At 35.5% G+C, this 13,996-nt stretch overlaps 3 protein-coding genes across 6 annotated transcripts in view; 1 reads left to right on the top strand and 2 right to left on the bottom strand.

The window, feature by feature from the left end:
* The window catches only part of LOC105178152 (Phosphatidylinositol 3- and 4-kinase family protein with FAT domain-containing protein), a 29,288-nt gene extending 25,100 nt beyond the window's left edge, over positions 1–4,188 (top strand). For all 4 annotated transcript variants that reach the window (XM_011101538.3, XM_011101536.3, XM_011101537.3 and 1 more), the window contains exons 28-35: positions 70–330; positions 408–698; positions 780–1,262; positions 1,516–1,947; positions 2,235–2,513; positions 2,734–3,285; positions 3,401–3,607; positions 3,903–4,188. In XM_011101538.3, the coding sequence (XP_011099840.2) occupies positions 70–330; positions 408–698; positions 780–1,262; positions 1,516–1,947; positions 2,235–2,513; positions 2,734–3,285; positions 3,401–3,607; positions 3,903–4,022 (2,625 nt within the window). In that variant the 3' untranslated portion in view covers positions 4,023–4,188. The remainder of the gene's footprint in view (positions 1–69; positions 331–407; positions 699–779; positions 1,263–1,515; positions 1,948–2,234; positions 2,514–2,733; positions 3,286–3,400; positions 3,608–3,902) is intronic.
* A 2,275-nt stretch (positions 4,189–6,463) lies between these two features.
* Positions 6,464–10,652, bottom strand: LOC105178153 (salicylic acid-binding protein 2). Its single transcript, XM_011101539.3, has 3 exons — positions 10,221–10,652; positions 7,973–8,110; positions 6,464–6,887 (listed from the first exon to the last, which is right to left on the bottom strand). The coding sequence occupies exons 1-3, from the start codon at positions 10,590–10,592 to the stop codon at positions 6,606–6,608; spliced, it is 792 nt and encodes a 263-aa protein (XP_011099841.3). The 5' UTR covers positions 10,593–10,652; the 3' UTR covers positions 6,464–6,605.
* A 1,683-nt stretch (positions 10,653–12,335) lies between these two features.
* On the bottom strand, positions 12,336–13,989 carry LOC105178154 (Chalcone-flavanone isomerase family protein). Its single transcript, XM_011101540.3, has 3 exons — positions 13,772–13,989; positions 13,226–13,677; positions 12,336–13,127 (listed from the first exon to the last, which is right to left on the bottom strand). Exons 1-3 carry the CDS (start codon positions 13,854–13,856, stop codon positions 12,531–12,533), a joined length of 1,134 nt encoding a protein of 377 aa, XP_011099842.1. The 5' UTR covers positions 13,857–13,989; the 3' UTR covers positions 12,336–12,530.
* Between the last annotated feature and the right edge of the window lie 7 nt (positions 13,990–13,996).

The following is a 13,996-nucleotide window of genomic DNA, read 5'->3' as shown; positions in this document are numbered from 1 at the left end:
CAAAGGTGGGTTTAATATCAGTACTTCATTTGTCTTACTTTTCACTTCATTGTTGATTAATTTCTGCAGGAGGCTTTTGTTAAGATAAGGGAACAAGCAAAAGCGTACCTGGAGATGAAGGGAGAGCTAACCAGTGGTCTTAATTTGATTAATAGTACTAATCTGGAATATTTTCCTGTCAAACACAAGGCTGAAATTTTTCGCCTTAAAGGTGATTTCCTGTTGAAGCTTAGCGACTGTGAAGGTGCCAATCTTGCATATTCAAATGCTATCACCCTCTTCAAGAACTTGCCAAAAGGATGGATTAGTTGGGGAAATTATTGTGACATGGTACTGACATTCGTGCTTGGTCATCAATATATCTGTTCCCAGTGACTTAAGTTCTTATTGTGCTCTTCCTATCACAGGCTTACAGGGAAACCCACGAAGAGGTCTGGTTAGAATATGCAGTGAGCTGCTTTCTTCAGGGCATCAAATTTGGGATTCCAAATTCAAGAAGCCACCTAGCCCGTGTTCTATATCTTCTCAGTTTTGATACTCCCAGTGAGCCTGTGGGGAGGGCATTTGATAAGTACATGGAGCAAGTACCTCAATGGGTTTGGCTATCTTGGATTCCCCAGTTATTGCTATCTCTACAAAGGACTGAAGCTCCTCATTGCAAACTTGTTTTACTTAAAGTTGCAACTGTATATCCTCAGGTAGAAATCACTTAGAACAGGCCTTGAATCCATCTTTACATGTTTATCTTAGTGTTGATACCATCCTCTTCCAAATTCCAGGCACTGTATTACTGGCTTCGTACGTATCTGCTTGAACGCCGTGATGTTGCTAATAAGTCTGAATACGGTAGGATGGCAATGGCTCAGCAAAGAATGCAGCAAAATGTCTCTGGGGTTGGTGCAGCTGGGTCTATGGGCTTGCCTGATGGAAGCACAAGAGTGGCTGTTCAGGGTGGGGGCACGATTGTCTCGGAGAATCAACTTCATCAGGGAGCTCAATCTGCTGGAGGGCTTGGGTCGCATGATGGAAGTAGCTCGCAGGTTCAGGAGACTGAAAGACAAGGTGCTGCTGAAAATAGTATGCCTTCTGGGAATGACCAATCATTGCATCAAACTTCATCCAGTAATGAAGGAGGCCAGAATGTATTGAGGCGAAACAATGCCATGGGATTGGTTGCCTCTGCTGCCAGTGCTTTTGATGCTGCAAAAGACATAATGGAGACTCTTAGAAGCAAACACACCAATCTGGCCAGTGAACTTGAGGTAGCTTATTTAGTCTTTCTGGGTTAGGCAATTTGCTTGGGCATTTATAGCATATGCTATCTATTACTTATTCTTCAGTTTAGTAAGCAAATATAATATACTTGTTTACATTTGCTTGGTAACTCATTGATAATGCTAGAGCAGGAATCGGGGTGCTTTATTTATCATTTTTTTAATTAATAGATCATAAGCTGCTGACCTTTGCTTGAGAAGGGATTGATTTTTAACATTGTGGTCTATCATTTCTGTACAGATTCTACTCACGGAAATTGGCTCAAGGTTTGTTACATTGCCCGAGGAGAGACTGCTGGCTGTAGTTAATGCCCTGCTTCATCGCTGTTACAAGTACCCAACTGCAACTACAGCAGAAGTTCCCCAGTCTCTCAAAAAAGAGCTTTCTGGTGTTTGCAGAGCTTGCTTTTCAGCAGATGCTGTGAACAAGCATGTTGAATTCGTGAGAGAATACAAGCAGGATTTTGAGCGTGACCTTGATCCAGAAAGTACTGCAACGTTTCCAGCTACCCTTGCTGATCTAACTGAACGATTGAAGCACTGGAAGAATATTCTCCAGAGCAATGTTGAAGACCGCTTTCCAGCTGTTCTGAAGTTGGAGGATGAAAGCAGGGTATTGCGAGACTTCCATGTTGTTGATGTTGAAGTTCCTGGACAGTATTTTGCGGATCAGGTGCCTCCTCATCTGAAGTTGAAATTTTATGATATAATTTTCAGATCGACTTTCCAATATCAAATTATAAGTTCTCTGTGAACAAAATAAATTTGATTGCAATCGTGTTTTATTGGTCCTGGTTTTTTGGTTTACGTGCAATTGGTATGTGGGATGGGCATTTAATTGGCACTCGCAAATCTATTCCAAACCTGTGTTTAGTATAATTTATTGTTGAAATGTCATTCCTTAAGAATCCCCAGGTCCATTCCGTTCCTTGAACTGAAATCAATCTGGTTTGATCTCAGGAAGTCGCACCTGATCATACAGTGAAGTTGGACAGAGTGGGAGCTGACATTCCTATTGTTAGAAGGCATGGTAGCAGTTTCCGGCGTTTGACTCTGATTGGGTCTGATGGCTCTCAGCGCCACTTTATAGTTCAGACATCTTTAACCCCCAATGCTAGAAGTGATGAAAGAATCTTGCAACTCTTCCGTGTAATGAACCGAATGTTCGATAAGCACAAGGAATCCAGGCGTCGCCATATTTGCATTCACACGCCAATCATTATTCCGGTGTGGTCGCAGGTAATAAAGTTGGTGCTAAGATACTATATGTTGTTTTGCTTTTACTGTTTGATAATTTGACTTAGAGATAAAAGTTTAGTAACCTCATTCACCAAAATTTTCTTGCTGAAAAAATCTGGCAATCGATGTAGCTACATATTACATTAGTAAAAAGCTTCTTAGAGCCTTGCCTGTGTATAATCAATCTTTGGCTGAAATGACTCTTATTTGCCTCATTTAGGTCCGCATGGTTGAAGATGATCTGATGTACAGCACCTTCCTTGAGGTATATGAAAACCATTGTGCTAGGAATGACCGGGAGGCAGACTTACCGATTACTTATTTCAAGGAGCAACTGAACCAAGCCATATGTGGCCAGATATCACCAGAAGCTGTGGTAGACCTTCGTCTGCAAGCGTACAATGATATTACAAAAAGTATCGTGACAGAGAGCATTTTCTCACAGTACATGTACAAAACTTTGTTAAATGGAAATCATACGTGGGCATTCAAGAAACAATTTGCAGTCCAGTTGGCTCTTTCAAGCTTTATGTCCTTCATGCTACATATTGGAGGAAGGTCCCCAAACAAGATTCTGTTTGCCAAGAACACAGGAAAAATTTTTCAGACAGATTTTCATCCAGCATATGACGCTAATGGAATGATTGAGTTCAATGAACCAGTGCCTTTCCGATTGACAAGGAATCTGCAGGCATTTTTCTCCCATTTTGGTGTCGAAGGCCTTATTGTGTCTGCGATGTGTGCTGCTGCACAGGCTGTGGTTTCACCCAAAGTAAGTCTAGGCTCGTGTATATGCCATCATCTCCAACTTATTAATGTTTTTTTTTTTTTTGGTTAAGTTCAGCTTATTAGGTTGATATTTAATGTTTGAAAATTCACTGTTACAGCAAAGTCAGCATTTGTGGCATCATTTGGCAATGTTCTTCCGTGATGAGTTGATATCTTGGTCTTGGAGAAGACCTCTTGGAATGCCACTTGCACCTGTGGGAAGCGGTAGTTTGAATAATGTGGACCTCAAACAGAAAGTTACTACAAATGTCGAGCATGTCATAGGCCGGATCAATGGGATAGCCCCACAATACATATCTGAAGAGGTATGTTTTACAGTGTGGTCATTATATTCTTATACCAATATTCAAATGCATTTACGGATTTACCTCAATTACTGAATAGATCTACTGCGTATAAGAGGCAATTGAATGATGATTCTTTATGTTTTGACTTGTGAATCAGAAGCATCAGTACTTTCTAGGTTTCCTGATTATTTTGCTAACCACCTACACACAAACACACACATGTTTCTATATGTATATGTGATGCCCACTTAAAATTTTGCTTCATTGGGGGCTGGCTATGGTTTTGTTACTGAATAATGTGATTGGAATATAGGAAGAAAATGGTGTGGATCCACCACAATCAGTACAGAGGGGCGTTGCTGAGTTGGTCGAGGCTGCTCTTACTCCCAGAAACTTATGCATGATGGATCCAACGTGGCACCCTTGGTTTTAATTTATTGCTAACCTGCTTGTATAGTTGCACCAGTCCCCATAGATTGACATTACTTACTCAGGTAGGAGTAACATTAAGTAGGTGATTGGGAACTGAAGTGCTGTTTGAATACTTCTACTAAGGTGTAAATATATTTGTGCTAATATCAATTTTGTTTGTTTCTGTCTTTCTATGGTTCATCTATAAATAAGCTAATATATGAGTAAGTCACCAACTAAAAATCACTCCGTCAGACTCTGCATTTGGAGACAATTTCTCAGATTCATGATGCAGTGAGTTATGCCAATTTTGAAAATTCGGAGCCTGCAAATATCCATCAACTCATGAGTTTAGAAGGAATATTAATATATTCTTGGAATTTCATTTCTAACTTATGTCACCAAGAAATATTAGCAATTATCACGTGCAATGCACGTGTAGATAAAAAGTTATTATCAAACAAAAAGTTCATCCATGAGCTAGTTATTATGCATGATTTTATAGCAAATCAATTAGTGCTGTAGTAAAAATAGTGATCTGTAAAAGATTATCCAAATCGTATCACAAACTTAGTTAATAGAAAGGTATAAGATCTCTTGTTTTGAATTTTTTATAAGTAAAATTGATTTAATAAGAATTGATTGTTTTTTCATTTGCATAATTTTATGTTTGTTGTTTTTATCTTTAATTTTTTAACATCATTCTCTATATTATATATTTGATCTACTAATAACAAATTAATCTAATACTATATAGCCATAGTATCACAATTTATATTGTAAGGTTTTGTAAATATGCTAACTATAATTTACTATCAATTATTCTGCTGGGTATATTATAAACTTGTTATTCTCTATATATTATTTATATTTTCTTTAACCTTCATACTATTGTATACAAAACGCTATTTTATGCTTGTGTTGTTACATTGGATTTGATTTTTCTAATTCTTTTGCTCAAGAATTCATTCCTATTATCTACATTTCTTAACACTACACGTTAGTTGCGCTTCTTTTGTCAAAACAAAAATAAAAAAAAAAAAAATAGTTATAAAAGTTATAAATATTTTACAAAGCTTTGAATTTTTTTCTAAAAATATAATTAGTAATAATTATTTATTAGGTACCAATATAGTAATTATTACATGGTTTATAATAATTGCCTTTTTTTCAAAATTTTTTATGAAATGAATATATACTTTCATGGCAAAATTTGTAAGTTTGTTGATTTTATTATCTTTTTGTATATTTATTGACTTTTGTTTGTTTTCGTTTTTACTAAGTCAATTATTTTTGTGCCATTGTTGAGATATATAGTTCACCTTGGACAACATTATCAAGTATAGATTTAGTGAATTTTAAAAATATAGTGTGGTATATATTGAATATATATTTGTGGATTATTTGAATTTTGACGTTGGGAATTTTGAAAATAGATTGTTGTATAAGTTGAATTGGTGAATTTTTGTGAGATTATTTGAATTTTGAAAATATATTGTTGTATATATTGAATATATTCTGTGTATTATTTGAATTTTGATGTTGGGAATTTTGAAAATTTATTGCTTTATACATTGAATTAGTGATTTTAATTTTAGGGGTAATTAGATAACACAACAGAATTTGTATGCATTTCATTTAAACTTATGAACTTTTAGGATTTTAGATGTTATAATAAATGTACTTTTTAAGAAATATTTTAATATTACTTTTATAAAAAACAAGAAATTATATTATTCCAAAATTTAAAATATTATAAACAGTACAATGTATATAGAATATATTACGAAATACAATGATATAAAATGATGTGAATTATTTTCAATTACTATAAAATTCCATAATATTCTGTAAAATACTATTAATTGCGAGGCTAACAAATTTTATTTTTCCACAGGTGTCCCAACTCGGCAAGCCGACTACACCGTTGAGGGCCATCGGGCGATGAACATCAGGAGGGATGTCTCATCAGATTCGGATTCTTTTTTTTTCAATTTGAAAACAAAATTTTATTGAATTTTGTTACTTTTTCATTATTTATATTTTTTTAAATTTATTCATTCCGTTTTTAATTAATTGCATTCTATTTCAGTTTTAAATTATAAAAAATATAAATTTAATTAAAAATTATCCCAAATTTCGCCTGAACATTTGCAACAGTAGCAAATGACCGTCCCTAAAGCATCACATTGATGAATGTCATTGCAAAGGTTTGTTATAGCAAATAAAGTCCCAAACATATTAAGTAAAGAATCTATTTTATTGTCACAAAATCCGTCGCAAATTACGTATATTATAATCTGTCCAAACTATAAAGGTACTGGTCTTTTTCCGTCGCAAAAAACAAATGCTTGTCGGAATTCTACAAGTTCCATAAAATTCCATCGCAAATAAAACAATTTTTTTGTTAGTGATTCTTTCGTTACCATTATGATCGTACGTGACTTCCATTTGACAACAAACTGCTTCAGAAAGTGAAATGTCTATTTTATTACCACAAACAGACAGTCCTTCATGAGTTGCACGAAGCATTCAATTGCCATACACATCGTAATCCATACTGGAAATCAACTATCAAAAGCAATTTTAGTACGTAGGACTTAAATTAAACATAGTAATTTGCAATCTCAAGTAGAGAGTGGCAGAGCTCTCGTGGCTTTGAGAACATCGGCATGTGATCTGCATTCTCTATTTCTTTGACTTGGTCCGCTCCAATGGTTTCAATTTGCCAGCGCTGGAAATTTAGGGGGATGGTCTTATCCTCCGGACACACTATGAAAACCCTCTTCACTGACCCAAACCCTTCTTTTGAGAATGCACTCTTACTCGACAAATCTTGAAGAAATAGACAGCATGGCCTTACCAACATATTTGCTAATGCCACATCCTGCCAGACATCATTGTTTTAATATTTTAATGGTTTACATGCATGTAATTATTTGTTGAATTTAAATGCATTATGGATTCCGTAAATTAAATTACATAAAAATAAGATTTTGGTCTTGTGTTCTTTTAATTTTTGTAATTTCACTCTCGTTATTTCGAGTTGGTATTTTTGTCGGAAAAATACAAGTGCATCTTACTTGACTTTTTAAAGTTGGGGCTACTATTCCTATTGGCTGGTTTTTTCCATTGTCCTTTAACTTTCTAATATAATATTACAGTCGAGGTATTGATCCAGAATGTACATAAGGACCATCTGGAGATTCTGACTGGGGTTTCTCGTTTCTTGGCAGAGTTTCAGAGACACTCATCCAGGGGTAAAATTTTGGTGGGATGTTTGTGGGTAGCGGTTGGAGGCCTCCAGAAGTCGGGTGGGTGAAGATTAATTTTGATGGAGTGTGTTTTTGGAGGGTTTGGAGGATGGATGTGGTGTTGTGGCTCGCTCGGATAATGGCAGTGTGTTGCCTGGGCTGCATGTTGCTTCGTCCAGCCTGTTTTCCCAGAATTGGCTGAAGCTTTGGCTGCCTCTGGGATGCTGTCTCTCTTGCTCTTCTGATGGGTTGGCGCTTTGTTATGTTTCAAGGGGATTGTGCCTCTCTAATTCATAAGTTACAATCCAGTAGTGGGGATCTATCTATTATTGGTTCCATTGTTCGGGATATCAAAGTTCTTGTATCTAGCTTTTCTCACTCACTTTCTTTAGATTGTATAACAGGCAATCGAGTAGCTCACTCTATCGCTCGTACTGCAGGAACTTTTACGGTGGACTTTTGAGACCCCCCTGGGGCTGCAACTCATTTTTTGTTTCTGGATTTGGAGAATCTAAAGTACCTGAGCTTTTTTGTCTAAAAAAAAGTATGTTGAGGTGAACTCTGGAGAAAAAAAATAACTGAAATTGCAAAATTTAAAAAGATGTAGGATCGAAATACTATCCTAAAAAATTAAGAGATGAAAACATTAAATAATCTAAGCTACGGGACTAAAAATGCATCTATAGGAGAAAAAAAGGATTGAGGAGAAGGAATGTACCTCGGGAGAACATAGATTGTAGAGTTTGGAGGAAATGAAATTGGGTCCCAAGTGCACTGAAGTTAGATTCTCCTCCGAAGAACTGAAGGGTATGAACTTAGTGTCTACCCAATCTTCTGCTGACTTCATCCCCACGGACTTCCCATTAAAATGAAAGATCAATTAATATGAAATCTTGTGAATTAAGAGATTATTAAAATCATTTATAAATAAGAAATTAAATAAAAGATGAAATTATTGTTCCAATGTTATCACCAACCACCACTAATAACAAGCGAAAATTGTAATTTTGGTCTTGTAAGTATTGGGTGGTATTTTTAATCCTATACAAATATGTTTTTGTAATTTAGTCCCATAATTTTTCAAAATTCGTGAATTGAGGATATTTTCGATCAATTCGCAAAAAAAAATTACATGTGTTGTGCACGTGACACGCTAATTTAGTGATTTACGATCAATTTATGATTTTTTTTTGGGAGAATTGTACTCAAATCGTGAATTTTGAAAGCTTGTGGGACCAAATTGCAAAAAATTAGATTTGTACGAAACCCAAAATGCTACTCCCAACACTTACAAAAATTGCAATTTCCCCCAATAACAACTACAAACTTGTTTTTGGAGATATATATATATATATATATATATAATATATATTCCGCCATTCCAAATGTAGAAGAGTAAATATATAGATATTTCGAAAGATAAATGAAGGAAGCAACTTCAATAATGATGCCTTTTTGTTCTGTTTGTAGGATTTGTCAAGTCAGTTTAATTGATGGTCCCTTCTCTTCTGGATGTCCTCTTCTTTTCTTTGAAAAAGATAATATATTTTATTAATTTTTTTCCAATCATTATTACATTAATACACATAAATTTAAATGTTAATTTAAATTTAACTATTATATTTAAAATACATAGGATCTCGAACTCACAACCTCTTGACTACGAGGCCTTATTGGTCTGGATGTCTTCTTCTATGAAGTTAAAATATGTTTTTGAAAAATCTATTGTGATTTTTTTTTTCTTTTTAAGGGGTGCAACATTATAACTTTTCAGAGGGTCATTCATCCTAATATTATTTTCACCCAAACATGCTTAACTTTAGAGTCTTGATAGAATTTGGTGCAGAATCTGTTGTAACCTTTTAAATTCCTACTATAAGGGCAAACTATAACTACCGTCTTTGAGATTTATCATAATTATAAATACCTTCTCGTTATTTAAATAATTATTAATGCTCCCTCAAAAGAAAAATGACTATTTAGCTCCTAGATCATAAAAGAAATGTGAAGGAGAGAGAAAAAATAAATTGATACTGTGAGTTTAATAAAAATAAGAAAGCTTGTGAAAAGAGAAAGCTGAGGGAGAAGCGGAGCAGTGGGTTGAGAGAATTTTGTTTTTTTTTTAATCGTGAGATTATTAAAAAAATATTAAAATTACTATTTTCACTTTTTTTTTTCCCTAAGAGAAGAAATGAATTGAAAAGGTATATTTGAGTACTCAAAAATTGATTTAACAAAAATATTTTTTTCACAATAATAATATATATATATAGATATTAATGACAACAAAAATTGTCCCAACCCAATTAAACTGCAAATTGCCCCTCCCCTCCCCGAATCCACCATCCCCGCCGTCTGACCCCCACCTCCCCCCCCCCCCCCCCCACAATCCAATAGGCAGCCCCAGCCAGCCCCCCCTTCCACTTTGCCGACGCCGCCCCCCTACATCTATAATTTTAATTAATAAAAATATATCATGAATATATCTTTTAACTACATTTTGAATCTAGACTGTTTATCAAATTTAGTTTAAATTAGACCATTGATCTTGTTAATTCAATTTAAGCCTTAGATACAAGCAGGTCCAACGGTTATTAATAAAGCTATAAATATAATTTTATAATTAAAAATAAAAAAAATCTAAAAATAGCACATGAATGACACGAATTCGCGCGAGGGGCTTATTTGCTTTATTATGAAAAGCATAAGGGGATAATTTGCTATTTTTTTCACAAGAAGATAATTTGCTCATTTCGTATAACATAGAAAGGTAATTTGCATTTAACCCTTCAAGTCACTACTAAGATATTCCTTTAAAATGATAAATTTGAGTGTTTAAGAGTTGGTAAAATAAAAAGTTTTCTCTTATAATAATATAAATATTGATATAGATATAAATAAATACAAAAAACGTAGTAGTTTGCGTAACAGTACCTGAATTCAAAATTCAATATGATAAGATCTACCTGGTCCAAAACGTAGGATGGTTTATGTATGGAATCAGGCATCGCTGCTGCTATGAAAACAGCAACCTTAATCTTCTCAGGGTACATGTCCATGGCAAAGGCCAGATTCATTCCACCGAGACTGTGTCCGACCAGAACCACCTTCTCCTCCGGCGGAATTGAGGCCATCAGCTCCAGTAGCGGTTGCGAGTAGTCGGCAAATGTGTGGAGCTCCTCCAGACTTCTCCTGTCAATTCCGGCGGCGGCGAGGTCAAGGGCCGTCACGCGGTGGCCGGCCTCCTCGAGCAGCGGCTTCAGCTTGTACCAACACCATGCCCCGTGGCAGGCGCCATGCACTAGAATAATATGAACTTGTTGCTTTGCATCTGCCATTAGTAATAAATTTTTGTGTAAGCATATCTTATAATGTTGGTGGACCACCTTTAGTTGTGTATAATATAGCGCCACCGACATGTGGGAAATCATGGTTGTGGTTGCTTGTAATTTCATTTTATCTCATTTCAGTGACACAAAATGACATAGGAATGAATTTGGTCAAAAAGATTTTTTTTTAGAGTGCGGCATAGACGTGACATAAAAGTATAATGATGGTAATAGTTGACGCGATAGATTTGAAATTTTTGGAGTCATTGGTCAAATAATGAATTTGAAGTCCTTATGAGAATCTTATAATTCCACATAAGATATTTTAGATATATGAATTTGAAATTCTTACCTAAATCAAAATTCATCTTTTCAAGCGTAACCTTAATTATTTTATAATTCTCACTAATAGTCTCATTTTATTGCGAATTTATTATATTTTTATTATACGATTTTCAAACTTTAAATACTCATTTTATGGCCCCTTTTATTGTGATTTATGACCATATATACTTATTCTCGATTTATCATATAATTTATTAGGGTCACTATTTTACACAACGACCCTATATTTCCTTCTACGTAAAAGGGTCATCTTGAGGAAGGTAAGTGAAGAAATCAGTACAAGCCCAGGACGTAAAACAGTGGAACTAGAACAATATTTTTATAAACTAAAAACCATTTTAGGGTTCTTAATAAAAAAGTTTGAATGAGTTTAAAGTCCTTGGGAAGGAATGAAAGAGATACAACTCTTTTGAAAAATAGAGAGAAGTAAGAGGAGAAGCACACAAATGAAGACACACACCAATGCTTAAAAAAAACCATTATATGGCCAACCACACTTCCTTCTATTTATAGAAAAAGTGGCTTGATCCTAGTCCAATATGCTCATCGCATGATTGGTCTTTGTAGCCTCTTGAAGGTGACTGACAAGGACTCTCTAATTTCCTCAATAATATGTGTTACCCAAGTTCGTGATTATAATTGTAAAATGTTATACGTTTCAAACTTTGTTAAATGATATTGGTCGAAAATGTTTAATGTCATTCATTGAATGTTAAAACAAAGCACGATTTTAATATTACTTGTAACTGTGAGGATACATTTAAGAATCCTCGTGACGACATATCACATCATATGTAGTTTTAAATGTTTGCTACAGAACATTTGTAATGTAACTTGAGAATGTTACCCTAGAATTGGATGTGAATGGGGAAGATGAGGATGTCATTCCATTGGTGATGATGAAGGTTAACAATCAAATCCATCATTTTTTACAGGATTTTAGGTCAAGATTTTCAAGATTTTTGGAAATTCTTGAAATAATATGAAGTTTCAAATATTATATTAAAGGAAAAGTTTTCTTACAATATTTACTAAATCGATGATAGAAAAACAGTGTAATTAAGACATACTTAATAGTATTTTAAGATAGAAATAGTGTTGAGAAAAGACATAACTATTTTGATAATTAAATCTTATTTTGGAAAATCTTGAAAATTAAAGAAGAAATATAATAATTTCATCATGAGATTATACTTAGAATCTGACTTTTGATCCTCCTCCATATAATTTTAAATGATAGATCTTACCAGTATCATTCATCATGCAACTTGCTTCATCTACATATATTTTGAATTCAAAAGATGCATTTTCTTTTTGTACGTTTCAGTGATTTTCTGAAATTATGATTCTGAAAAAGCCTGAAAGCATCACATAATCAGATTGATGTAGTCAGAACTCCACTTCAAGAGATCATAAAATCAATATCAATTGATATATATCAGTTAGAATGAAAGCAGCAAAATATCATCAGCACAATTGTAAACCAATAACAGAACCAATTGAATCATCAAACAATAGAAACAATCTAGACAACCATGATGGTGTCACAAGGAAGACAACCATCATCAAGAGCAAAAACAACCCATGGGTGCTGACAACATTTCATCTCTCCATCGTCTCCGATTCCTGAGGAAACCGGAGATGCTTCCCTTTAGGCGTTGGCAAGCCTTTTAAACGCAGCACCCCACGACTAGGTGAAGAAGCATCCAATGATGGAGATTCACATTCATCACCAACACACACTTGCTCCTCGTCTTGAATCTCATCGTCGCTATTGTAAACGAACCGAATGTGCTTCCCCTCAAACTTTGGCCCCTCCTTCACACTAATCTTGCTGATTCCTTCACAGAGCTCATCAAGCAGGTCATCATTATCTTCACCAAATTCATGCCCTTCTTCTTCTTCATATTGATAATAATCATCATCACAATCTTCCTCGGGACAATTCTCCCCTTCTTGTTCTTCTTCGTCGTCATCCATAGTGCTGCTTGCATTCACCTGAATAGACCAAATCGACGAGTCATCGTCATCAGTAGAGGGTTTCTCTTTGCTACTCTCTGTGTCTCCGTAGACTACTCCTTGATAAGTCACCACAGAAGAGCACTCAGATGAATCAGACTTCTCAGAGAAATCCAGCAACAGAGACCTTGTGATCAGATTCTCAGACTCAACTCCCTCTTGTTTCTTTTCATCAAACATCTAAAATCAGGATAAAGGGATCAACATTGTACACTCAAAACTTCAACAACAGAACGGAAGTTCTTTTCTTTACCAAGAAAGACTAACAACAAACATACCTGTGGGATCAGAAACTTCTCAGTGACTGGGGAGGGAGTGACAGAAGGCAAACCATCAGCATTAGCAGAGAGGTTCAAGACTTGGGGTGTGTTTGCAGGAGTTGGGGCAACAAGGTTGATTGGAGAGTTGACAAGGCCTTGAAGGTTGAAGAGTGGCCTATTTTCGAGCGTAATTTTCGATAGTTCAGCCTCTTCTTCAACTCTCTGCAAAAGGGTCTTCACTTGACCCCTCAAAAGGGCCTCGCCGGAACCCGGAGTACGAGCGAACTGCCCTTGACTGCCCGTTCTCTTCTTGGACATTGCCGATGATGGGGTCTCAAGATTTCCCATTGCAAGCCCAACAATCGGCGAATCATTCGTAATATCGATGAGGGCCGATCGGTCTTGTTGCTGCTTCTTAGCACTCCTCTGCCTTGATTTCGCCAAAACCTTTTCAGATTCCTCAACTTTCCCTGCAAAACAAAATCGAAAAACATGTAAAAAAAAACACAGAATCAAGATAATCTTGAAGTACTCTTAGAAGGATCAAAGAAAGCAAAAACCTACTTGAGAGGAGTAAGTTGCTGTTGTTGGCAGAAGCAGCCAAGGTCTGTGATCTTGTTACTCTTCTTGTGGATGACGGGGTTTCCATTGAGAAATGAATGAAATCCTTGAAAAGGGTCGTCGGGAAATTTCAGATTTGTAATCGCCGAGAATGCGAGAGGCTGAGAGAAGAGAAATGGAGAGAGATTAGGAGCAATAGGAGATGTTATTTTGGTGAAGAACGGAAGG

This window comes from Sesamum indicum, linkage group LG9 (assembly GCF_026168435.1).
Source record: "Sesamum indicum cultivar Baizhima isolate 11 linkage group LG9, ASM2616843v1, whole genome shotgun sequence".
NCBI lineage: Eukaryota > Viridiplantae > Streptophyta > Magnoliopsida > Lamiales > Pedaliaceae > Sesamum > Sesamum indicum.
This window is presented reverse-complemented; position numbering and strand designations above follow the sequence as displayed.